Raw genomic sequence first — 12,685 nt, 5'->3', positions numbered from 1 at the left:
TTTAAGGTACGGGTCAACTTGTAGTGGAGACTTAAACGGATTCCTTTTTCGAAAGTTCATTTTTTTATAAGATGCGTCAAATACCATTTCACTTCAGACCAGTTTTTATGGTCAGGTCAATAATCAAGATGCGGGATTTGATGTAGATCAAATGTAGATTGTATCACATTGATTATTGTATTTCACGGGCATATAAATCACGATCTTTTGATAGGCTCGCGTAGGGATAGATCCAACACGTAGAGGCCCCTTAGAGACCTTTATGTGATGTAGAACGCTTGCTGGAACCCGTTTACAGGTGAATGGTCGGACACACAGACAGACGCACGAGTGATCCTATAAGGATTTCGTTTTTCCTTTTGAGGTACGGAACCTTAAAAATAAAACAACTAAAACTTACTAAAAAAATATTTATCTACACTTTACTGTGGGTGCTCATTAAAAAACCGGCCAAGTGCGAGTCGGGCTCGCACACGAAGGGTTCCGTACCATTATTTATAAAAATGGTCACCCATCCAAGTACTGACCCCGCCCGACGTTGCTTAACTTCGGTCATAAATCACGTTTGTTGTATGGGAATCCCATTTAAATCTTTATTTTATTCTGTTTTTGGTATTTGTTGTTATAGCGGCAACAGAAATACATCATCTGTGAAAATTTCACAAATTCGCCTGGTGACAGACGGACGGACGGACGGACAGCGGAGTCTTAATAATAGGGTCCCGTAACGTTTTACCCTTTGGGTTCTTCTCAGTCATGCATGTCAAGAGTGGTCGTGGCTGTTTGGATGACGGACCCTTTGGGTACGGAACCCTAAAAATGAACTAAAGGCAAACTTAATGTCAGAATGCATTCTCCAACACCAGTTAACACAGGATACAAGCAGTTATAGGCGCGGGAAATAGTTACAATGTACGACAAATTTATCGTCCCGGCCGAATCTTATGAACTTCTATGAAATTATGACGTATAAATAACACTTACACTGCGTGGGCTATCAAATCCGCTGCAGACTTTTCTTGGTCTGACTCTACTTATGTGACAAAGACCAAAACTTGGGGAACAAGTAGGACAACAAACATATACTGATTTATGTATACAGAAATTAATTGGTTTATTATAAAACACAATTCCACTAATGAGGGCGCCACTGGACGCTCGACGCAGTCTTAAGAGGCTGTCAATACCTATAATGGCTCCTCTACACGATGGGCCAGCGCCGGCCACTCCAAGGGACGCATTTATGCGTTAGAGGGAGCAAGTGATATTGCTATCTCATTCTACCGCATGGCTGCGTCCCTTGGAGTGGCCGGCGCTGGCCCATCGTGTAGAGGAGCCATTATAGGTATTGACAGAGCCTCTTAAGACTGCGTATTCTCATTCCTTTTATTGATTTTATTTTCTTTTCCTTTTGTAAGAATTTGATGTTTTCTGAAAGAGCTCTGTATTTGTATGATTTCATGTACATATGTTTATTTTTTATATCAAATTCTATAAAATTATGTACTCACTGAGTATAATTTAAATTGTATTTTTCTTAATTACTCGTAATGCATGTTAATTATAAGATGTAATAATGTTTTGAAAAGATGTGTAAGTAGGCATATTACAATGCGCTTATGAACGCCAAATAAACCTAAAACGGCTCCAACCGTACACCCCTGCCCCGAGAAGATTTAAATCCCCCCTCAATTGGAGGAGGGTATCCCAATATGGGACCGGCAACAAACTCGGCGACATCTTTTCAAAACATTATTACACAGATACTCTGCAATTATACAATTTATAGTTAGTGCAGAAAGAGAAGAATCGTGGAATGTAAAGTGTCATTCTATGGAACTTGCTAAATATGTAAACAAACCGCCATATTGAAATCATCATTCAGTGACAATTTCAATATGGCGGTTTGTTTACATATTATAGTTAGCAAGTTCCATAGAATGACACTTTATGGGGCCCATACATTCTACGACTCTCCTCTTTCCGCACAGACTCTAGAGTTGGACCAAGAAAAGCCTGCAGCGATTTTGATAGCCCACGCAGTGCAACTGTTATTTATACGTCATAATTTCATAGACGTTTGACGTTTAAAATAACACTAGCACTGTGTGGGCTATGAAATTCGCTGCAAACTTTTCTTGGTCTAACTATAACAGACGGGCGTACCGGAGAGCAACCTTGGACCTGTTCGATCGGCTGTTAAATCTTTATTCTTAGTCTATGGTTCATTTGTAAAAAAAAGCGACTGACGTGACTGTCAACGTGACTTCTGTCATGCAGCGTATTTGTTTTCGACATAGATATAAGAATATATACAGATGCCTTCCAAGCGAGCTGTCAGTGGGACCACTTTTTATTTAGTGTACGATTAACAAAACGACCCACTTTGCTGTAGCCATGTCGATAAAGTCATATCGATAAACTACCGACATTTCTTGCAATTTTAATTTTACTTCAAAGGTTTAACTATACCTAAAATGAACAAAAACGCTTTTTTTCTTTATTGTGGTTATCAGATCACAATTTTGTAGTCACGCCCCAGGAGAGAACCAAGGGAAAGTTCAGATATTTAATTAAAATACATAAATACCTATTAAAATAGGTGGTCCGCAATAATTGAATTATTTTATTACATTATAATATATTCATTATCCATTAGCATTTCAATTATGTTTATGTTTAACGAAGCTTATGTTTATTGAAGCTTCAATTAATCGCTATTTGGTTCCGCTGTGTAGCGTTTATCGATATATAACATGATTAAAATCGACTTTTCACATGCCTAAAAGAGCACACATATACGTTTTTACGCACACATGCACAACCCGGGTCGCCTAAAAAGGGGCCACTTGGATTTGAAGTCCATCTTGTCAACAGTATAGTTGTCCTTTTTTGACAAATGGCATTTTAAAAGAGCGAGGAGAGAGAAATGATACTAGTTGCTGCGCCGTCAAATAGAACAATAAAGGTAGGGGCCTTGGTTTTCGAGCTGAGGTTATGTTAACTTCATTTTTAATTCCTTCATTCAGCAAAATCGACCGAGTACAAGTAACAATCTAACAATTTAATATTAAAACACTATAATGTGACATATTTATTCTGCCATGTGATATTATTAAAGTACCATACAATTGTTAATACTGGTCCAATTTTAGCGAGTTGCGACTCGATACCGAATCAGTGCGAAATGGAGAGTCGATATGGACAGTCACAAAACTTAGTGCACGGTGTAGAAGAGACTGAGACAGCTTCAGATAACCTGCCCTCGTCTGGCACAGTGATCGCACTTCTAGGTGAGTAGGTACACGTCCACAGAGCCGCATACCACTGCTGATCAGTGGACACACTTGTGTGACTTTCTATATGTCGGCGGCCGATCGTAAGATCGTGAAATTCCTAGGCATATCGTGAAACGTGAAAATCTTTGACTCATTCCCTGAGTTAACGGAGCCCTGCTACGCGGGGCTCCTATTCCTGGACAATTTGCCCTTCGGGCATCTGAAGCAACCTAACGAACCTATCCTATCTATATATTGGTTTAATGTGACTATATCGTCAAAACATTACACAGGAACATTACGAACTGCCTGATCTTACGATCGACCGCTGACATATACAAATAATTCTAAAATCCGATGCATGCGATGCAGCGTACGGCCTTGTAGACATCTACCTTTATTATATGTTAACTTTTAGCGGCCTCCCATGCAAAAAAAATTGGCTGTCAAATTTGAATCAATGGTATTAGAAAATAGAATTGAGTTTCTTTCGTTTTAAAGAAAGGATACAAAAGGAAAGCAAAATCAACTTTTTTTTTCACCACCTGATACTGATACTACTGCTAGTACTACTACCCTGTATCATTTTTTACAGATTCAACATGTGGGCTCTATGACTTGCCTTACCTCGGAGACCACACATATGCAGCATCAGAATTGACAACACCAGAAGGTTACCTACTTGAATTCTTCAAAGTGTGTTTTCCAAAAATTGGAATTTTATAGATATTTGTATACTTATCCGTTGATATTATGAATGTTAACAAAAAGGTTATGGGTAGATAAAATGTGAATAAAATGATAAAGTTTATTTGTATTCTTCTTAGGGTTTTTGTACAGTCACCACACGGGATTGTGCCATGCCATTTAGGGTTCTTGCTAAATTGGAAATTCTATAGCATAAGTATAGCATAAGCATAGATGGTGCTGGCCGGAGTGCAGGCAGACCGAAAAGGAGATGGCGGGACGACTTGGATGCATTTTATCCGGATTGGCGAGAAACTACAAAAGACAGGGTCGAGGGGAGGCCTTTGGCCAGCAGTGGGACACTTAAACAGGCTGATAAAAAAAAAGTATTGAACAATCAATTTAGCTAGGGCCTTAAATGGCGCAACAATCGCAGAGTGTGATGGTACCTATTAACCTTAGTTGGGAGTTTGACTAAACTGTTGTGATAGATTTATTAATAAGCATTTTTACTTACTCAAAATAATATTCAATCTGTTATTTGACAGTGAACTTCAACGACAATGCAGAGCTACAGTAATCAGGCTGTTTGACAGATGTGCATGTCAAGGAGGAAGACTTTGCAAATGAATTGAAGCCTTCAGACAGTGAAGAGTGTGGCCTAAGTGAGACCATGGATACTAACGTAAATGAAGTTAATGAGGAGGTTGTGCTGGCTCGGATAACTCCATGTTTGGACAGTGATGTATGTATTGTAAGCGAGGGAGTGCCAAACGGGTTATACAACCATGAAGTGAAATATGAGAACGAGTTAGAGACAGTTCCTTCACAGACAGCATGTTTAAACAGTGCAGACCCCACTCTGCAGGCACTTGTGGAGGCAATGCTGACCGGCCTGTGCAATAATGAAGTGAAAGATGAGGTTGTGCCAGAGTCTACGCCTTCACAGACAGACAGTGAAGTGAGAGAGGCAGCCATGTGTACTGACCTGTGCAACCATGAAGTTAAGAATGAGGTTGTGCCAGTGCTTCTGCGTTCACAAACTCCTTTGTGTTCAGACAGATCAGACATAGTCAAGGATGAGGTTGTGCTGCCAGAGTCTACGTCTATACAGACCTTAAGTTCAGACAGTGCTAAGCGTGGAGTAAGTGGAGCAGCTATACAGACTGGCCTGTGTGACAATGAATTAAAGAATGAGGTTATGCCAGAGTCCATCCCTTCACAAAATATCCCAGATGGAGTGAGTGAGGCAGCCATGCTGGCTGGCCTGTGCAACCATGAAGATAAGGATGAGGTTATGACAGAGTCCATCCCTTCACAAAATATCCCAGATGGAGTTAGTGAGGCAGCGATGCTGGCTGTCCTGTGCAACCATGAAGTTAAGGATGAGGTTATGTCAGAGTCTCTACCTTCACAAGATATCACAGATGGAGTGAGTGAGGCAGCTATGTCTATCGACCTGTGCAATCATGAAGTTAAGGATGAGGTCATGTCAGAGTCTATGCCTTCACCAAATATCACAGATGGAGTGAGTGAGGCAGCTATGCTGGCTGGCCTGTACAACCATGAAGTTAAGAAAGAGGTTATGTCAGAGTCTCTACCTTTACAAGATATCCCAGATGGAGTGAGTGAGGCAGCCATGCTGGCTGGCCTGTACAACCATGAAGTTAAGATTGAGGTTATGCCAGAGTCCATCCCTTCACAAAATATCCCAGATGGAGTGAGTGAGGCAGCGATGCTGGCTGGCCTATTCAACCATGAAGTTAAGAATGAGGTTATGTCAGAGTCTATGTCTTCACAAAATATCCCAGATGGAGTGAGTGAGGCAGCCATGCTGGCTGGCCTGTGCAACTATGAAGTTAAGAATGAGGTTATGTCAGAGTCCATCCCTTCACAAAATATCACAGATGGAGTGAGTGAGGCAGCCATGCTGGCCGGCCTGTACAACGACCATACTGTCAAGGACGAGCTTGTGTTAGGACCGGAGCACCCACATAGGCCTGATGTAATACTGACGGTTCCCAGTAAGTACTTTACCTTCTCATTTATTAGTTTTAAAAATAAGTTTACTGTCAAAAATTTTAGGTTTTATTCGAGCTTTTATCACTTACTATATTATTCTTACAACTGTGCTGCTAGCATGAGTTGCGTTGCTTAAGAGCCAACAGGAGTGGTCATTTCTCCATACAAACGTACTCGACTGTTTCCTCTGTGGGTTTTAATGCTAGAGCAATGATTTTTTCAACACAGATTAATATTGTCAATACCTGTGTCGGACCATTTTGCTTTTTTTGATATTTTTGTTTTTTAAGGCGCTAGAGCCCTTCAAAAATGGCCAAAATGGCCTCATTGACTATATCCGCAATGAGAAGCGTAGTATTCAAAACTGATATCAATTAGCCAAAAAAGCAAAACGGTCCGACACATAATTTCATAATCATTTAGATTTCCTAATTTGGTTACGATTGGTTAAGTTTTGGAGGAGGAGACAGTCGAGTACGACACCTCGATTTTTGAGATTTTACGCAGGATTTTTCGCCTTGTCCTTATCGCACTAGTTTTAGGAGCCGCTTCCGTTAGCGAGACGGGTATATTTACCTCAAATATTTAAAACTCAGGAACAAATATCTTGCACACACAAATAAATGCCCTTACCAGGTTTGAACCCTGTTTCATATTCTTAACTGTGTAACTAATTTGAATAATAAAATAAATAGGCTAGGACGCCATTATAAGGCCCTAGAAGAAGGACGTCAAAAAGTAACTAATAATGTGTTATTGTGTTTAGGCTGGGTGTTAACGGACTGGCCTGCATCAACCCCGCGTACTCGCGGCTTAAAACAGCTGAAAAAGTGCTCCGTCAAGCTCGAACGCCTCCAATACCAAGCGTTCACCAACAACCAAGGAACCAAGGGCTCTTATACTGTCAAGACTGAAGAGGTCAAAGACCTTACTTATCAGAGAAAAGAGAGTGGCAAAAGAGAATCTGTATGTAGTATTTGTGGTGCTGCGTTTGGTCTGAAATCAGATTTGATGAAACATGCCATGACGAGACACATATATATGCCTACAGGGAAGGAGGAAGAGAGACACAGCGTCTCGAACTGTGGTGAGTCTGGTTTTTTTAAGGTTCCGTCAAGTCAAGAAAAAAACCAAAAAAGTAAAAAAATAGTACTTTTAATTTTTCTTGCACCTATAACTACTTGTTCCCTGTTTGGCCCGAGGGTTAATTGGTAGAGAATGCCTTCTGGCATTAAGTTCGCCTTTTGTACAATTTTTACTGTGCAATAAAGTTTAAAAAGGCCTTATAGTTAGTCGGTCCGTCCGTCTGTCTTAAGTCAGATCTATTTTTCTTGAAAAAGATGAATTTTAGTTTCCTGGCTTTTTTAATATTGGTATTTTAATATTGCATAAGCCGTTATTCAGATTAGATGTTTATATATAAAAATTCTGACGGTTCCTATACTAGATCAAAGCCTTATTTTACCATCGTAAGCGTTAAAAATAAGTTTATAGTTTGTTTTTACATATGTATGTAGACAGACAAAGAATGAAGGACTTTGGAGCAGGATACCTGGAACCAAAGGACTTTAAAACGCTACCCATGAGCTCCATCATCCGACACATGGATATGGTGGAAAAAGCTATTGAGTAACGGATCTTTTCTAGGGGGTAATTGCACAAAATATCCCTATGGGTCGAAGTGTATCCGCAAGGGCCCCCGAAAACAATAAGATAAGGCTCAGATAGGTAAAGTATTTACTAGAGATGCACCGGATATCCGGTTACTATCCGGTATCCGGCCTATCCGGCCACTATTTTACTATCCGGCCGGATACCGGATAGTGACCTACTATCCGACCGGATACCAGATAGTAACATTGATTGATTTCGGAGTAAACAAATAGGATTTAAGAAACAGACACGGTCATAATCGTACTTGTTTATTATTTTAAAACAATTTAATAATTCCATTGACTTGCACGCCCACTCATTTCGAACCTAGAAATGAGTCCGCGCGAACGTTTACTAGGAAACAGGTCAAACCTGCAGAATGCGCACCTGAAAAACCGAAATGTAGGTATAGTTCCGCCGGCCGAATATCCGGATATTCGGCCGGATACCGGATATTCGGCCAGTATCCACGCCGGATATCCGGTATCCGGTATCCGGCCAAACAACTATCCGTTGCATCTCTAGTATTTACTGCCCGTGGGAAATATTCATGCTCCTTTCGTCTTTCCAGAGAAATTGAAGTCTTCGATGCGTGACTGCTGGGTGAGACTCGAGGGCTGTGACACGATTCATCGCGAGCACGTAACTAAGAACGTAGAATCGAGCATACAGGAAACTGTATCACGACAGGATAGTGTACCGCGGCAGGAAACTGTACCCCAACAGGAAACTGTATCACGGCAGGATAGTGTACCACGACAGGAAATGCACTCTGACGCTATCCAGCTTACTAATACAAACACATACGCATGCGACACATGCGGTGAAACATTTCAAACTGAAATTGGCCTCAATAGTCATAGTAGGGTACATCTACAAAAGGTTCCGATATTACCAAATACCAAATCAGAATTAAACCACAAACGCAGTCCAAGAAAGAAGGCCTATGTCTGCGAATATTGTAACAAAGTTTTAAAATCTAAACGTTCCGCATACAGACATGAATTAGCACACAAAGGACTGAAATTATACCCTTGTAAAATATGTAAAAAATCGTTCGCGAGACCAGACTACATAAGGCAGCATATACGGACGGCACACCGTATTGACGAAAAAACGTGTGATATATGTCAAAAGAAGTACAAGCATTCAAATGCTTTAAAGACCCACAAACTATTAATTCACACTGAGAGAAAATCATACTCTTGCGAAAATTGTGGAAAGCAATATACAGGATTGAGCAATTTTAAGAGACATATAAATATTCATATAGCAGAACGTAAATACCAGTGTGAATTATGCGATAAGAAGTTTACTCTAAAGTCCACATTAGATAGACATCAACGAGTTCACACTGGTGAGAAGCCTTACGCTTGTGAAATCTGTAAAAAGCAGTTTTCACTGCCACATACTTTAAAAGTTCATAAAGTAACTCACACGGGAGAAAAACCATATTCGTGTCAAATATGTAATAAGCAGTTTTCACAATTGACTGGTTTACGCTCACATAGACGTCTTCACGAGGGTGTCAAACGTTACATTTGTGAAACCTGTTCAAAACCGTTCATGCACTTGAGTACTTTTAATAAACATAAACTTATTCACACAGGTGTGAAAAGACATCTCTGTGGAATATGTGACAGACGCTTTTTGCTATTGGATACTTTAAAGCAACATATAAAAACACATCTTGGGATAAAACCTTACTCGTGCGAAATATGTAACGGGGTATTTGCGACTTCTAATTATTTAAAAATACACAAACGGATCCACATTGAAAAGCCTTACTGTTGTGAAATATGTCAAAAATGTTTTACACAGCGGAGTACTTTAAATAATCATATATTTGTACACACTAAACAGAAGCCGTTTTCGTGCGATACGTGTAAGATGGGATTTAGTCGGAAATATCACTTAACCGCACATGTAAGGACTCATGACATATAAAGATAAAACACAGATTTAAACTTTTACGATTTTCACTCATTATTATTCACAACGACGGGACTTAATCGCGTAAAATTAAGTTTTAAATTTACTTCCGATGTTCAGTCTTCTCCGAGACCGCGGGGACAACGCCATCCTCGAAACGTCGATGTGCTTTTGTTTTTTTTTTAAGGGTCGGTTGCACCAAACTGTTTGTATCGTTAAAGAGTTCGCTAAATATATATGTATGAAAACTTTCATAGTAAAGCGCCGGGGCGCGCCGGCTGACGTTGATCAGTCTGTCAAATGTTGTTGGTGCAACTTGCACTAAGTAGTCACTATATAAAAATGTGTAAGTAATAAAACTAATAAAGAAATTCTTGATTTTTTCCGTGTGTACTTTATTTTTTAATCCTTGTGGCTAGCCATAAGCCGCGCGAAACGCATACAGCGAGCCACGTCCGTCGGGCCCGACACTCCTAAGAGTGTCGGGCGAGTATGAGGGCGCCGGTTTTGGAACATACTGCGCGCCTCGTACGTCGGGCATAGCCCGACCTTCCCAAAACCTAGCGGCCATGTCTGTCCTGATCGTAACAGACGTTTCGTTAGGTAGTGAGTCTTCTGTACCTAGTACTATTATTTATTCTGTGTCTATACAAGAAAAGCTGTGTTCAATTTAATCTCATGATTCTTGAGAGTAGGTTCTTCAACTTAAATCATCGTTAGGGTGATCTTCTTGCCCTGACTTTTACCTTCATTTTTCTATTCCATGCGCTGTGGTGGACTTTATTTTCCAGGTTATTCACAGACGGTCTAGAACGCAAAATGACTAGTGTAATATTTTGCTAATAATATGTTCTATTCTGTGCTGTTTGGCCTTCGGCCATTTGAAGATAACTAACGAACCTAACCTACGCTAGTGATATAAAAAAATGGTCATTTTGCGTTCTAGACCGTCCGCGACTATACCCATTTTTCTAGTCCTTTACCCAGGTAATTGAATTACAGCCTATAGAAGTTGCAATAAGATTCAAAATGAACTAAATGGATAAATATTTTGTTACGATGTGTGTGGTCCGTTCCACTCGCCGGCACTTAGTACTTCGGTTACTAAGTGCCGGCGAGTCGAACGCTACAGAACCAGTCTAAAATGTGTCATCGAGATGCGTAACAAGGGCACGTTATCGGAAAACGCACGTGGTTTTTTGAGCGTTGGACTAGCCCGCGCTCAGGTGCCAAATTGCTCCCACCGCCGAAGTGCTGCCTGCTGCGCCGGCCGCCAGCGCTCGGGCTGGCGGGCGCTCGCGGTATCGCGGGGGATTTTACCTCGGGTGTGCGCTTCGCGGCGTAAATCCTCCTCGGTGATCTGCGCTGCGCTCCGCCGGTTTGCGCTGGCCTTAAGGCGGCGATTAATCTAATGAACGTGTTTGAAACTGGGCTTATAAAAATAAATATTAATTTTATGTTGAAAAGTAAATAAATACGTGAATTTATGAACTATGTTATCTAAATTACGGTTACAATTAATTAGGAAGTCCATCACAGTTATGAACTCTGGCAGTCTTGAATCATCATCATCTGGAGGTTCATTTTTGATTACATAATAATGTCGGTATTTAAGTACCTAAGCATAATACAAACTTACGCGAGCGGAGCCGCGGGCACTTCTAGTTCTATTTAATTGTGAACATTTAATAAAATAATTTTATTTGTTCCTAAGGTTGTTTTTGAGAATATCACGTGCTTTAAAAGTTAATTCAATGATATATCATCATTATCATCAAGAAATTGAAATAGCCAGCCAATACCATCGCAGTGGTCTGGTTTACGAGTATGTTGGTTTCATATGACGATTCTTATAGAAATGTATCTATCTAATAACAAGTATAACAATGTGCTTTTATTTCATTGATATTCTGTGCAAAACTATAACTCGGAAACGAAATAGAATTACCAGAAATGCCTTTGGTTTTTTTCAGTGAACGTTTATAATTATGAGGTGTTATAAGTCTTGTCAGTGGCTTTGATGAAATGAAATAGTAAACTTAAATATTGTAATATAATTATGAGTTTTTTTATTTCTTAACAAGGCCGATAAGTTATAAGTAGGTAACCATCACTTACTGACTTACTAAAGTATAATTTCATTAGATGTTTTTTAAAACCTTATTTTCAATAAAGTTCTAAAAATTAAGTTATAATGAATTAATTAATTTTATTTGCGGAATACAGGTTACATTGGGTTGGTATAAACATTCTATTTACAAGTTCTCCATATTCTACTTAGACAAGCATGCAAAAAAAATAAGTTCAAAAACTAAAACCCGACTACTGCAAATCGCGCTCTAAAAAGTATGAAACAAGATAGAATTCTTATCTAAAATGATCAAGCAGGAATTATTATAAATGTTACCATTTCTTTATATAAAAATACAACGTAATATAATTTACTGAATTTTTTATATATTTACAGAGATTCAGAGGATCGCCGTGGTCGTATGCCACGATTATAAACTTAAAAGTAATGTGGCATACGACCACGGCGATCCTCTGAATCTCTGTAAATATATAAAAAATTCAGTAAATTATATTACGTTGTATTTTTATATAAAGAAATGGTAACATTTATAATAATTCCTGCTTGATCATTTTAGATAAGAATTCTATCTTGTTTCATACTTTTTAGAGCGCGATTTGCAGTAGTCGGGTTTTAGTTTTTGAACTTATTTTTTATTTAATTAATTTTGGGGTCTTTTGCGAGGGCGTCCTCAGTACAGAAATGCACGCAGAGCGCCGCCTATATCGGGCTACGCCCGACTCCTTTAGTGCCTATGAGGGCGCCGATAGCGGCCGTCTTTGGAACGCGTACGTCGGGCTACGCCCGACTCTTTTAGTATGAGGGCGCCGAAGGCGCCCGGTTTTGGAACGCGTACGTCGGGTTACGCTCGACACTTTTAGTATGAGGACGCCGAAGGCGCCCGACTTTGGAACGCGTATGTCGGGCTACGCCCGACTCTTTTAGTATGAGGGCGCCGAAGGCGCCCGGCTTTGGAACGCGTATGTCGGGCTACGCCCGACTCTTTTAGTATGGGGGCGCCGAAGGCGCCCGGCTTTGGAAC

At 40.0% G+C, this 12,685-nt stretch overlaps 1 protein-coding gene across 2 annotated transcripts; it reads left to right on the top strand.

The window, feature by feature from the left end:
- Nucleotides 1-3,000: 3,000 nt before the first annotated feature.
- Nucleotides 3,001-9,957, top strand: LOC134676876 (zinc finger protein 28-like). Of its 2 annotated transcripts, XM_063535258.1 has the most exons (5): nucleotides 3,001-3,293; nucleotides 3,874-3,951; nucleotides 4,562-5,989; nucleotides 6,754-7,074; nucleotides 8,212-9,957. In XM_063535258.1, the coding sequence occupies exons 1-5, from the start codon at nucleotides 3,188-3,190 to the stop codon at nucleotides 9,585-9,587; spliced, it is 3,309 nt and encodes a 1,102-aa protein (XP_063391328.1). In that variant the 5' UTR covers nucleotides 3,001-3,187; the 3' UTR covers nucleotides 9,588-9,957. The 2 variants fall into 2 exon arrangements, with proteins under 2 accessions (XP_063391328.1, XP_063391329.1); XM_063535259.1 differs by lacking the exon at nucleotides 3,001-3,293 and having other exon boundaries at nucleotides 4,514-5,989.
- The last annotated feature ends 2,728 nt before the right edge of the window (nucleotides 9,958-12,685 follow it).

The sequence above is a fragment of the Cydia fagiglandana genome, chromosome 25, assembly GCF_963556715.1.
Source record: "Cydia fagiglandana chromosome 25, ilCydFagi1.1, whole genome shotgun sequence".
Classification (NCBI taxonomy): domain Eukaryota; kingdom Metazoa; phylum Arthropoda; class Insecta; order Lepidoptera; family Tortricidae; genus Cydia; species Cydia fagiglandana.
This window is presented reverse-complemented; position numbering and strand designations above follow the sequence as displayed.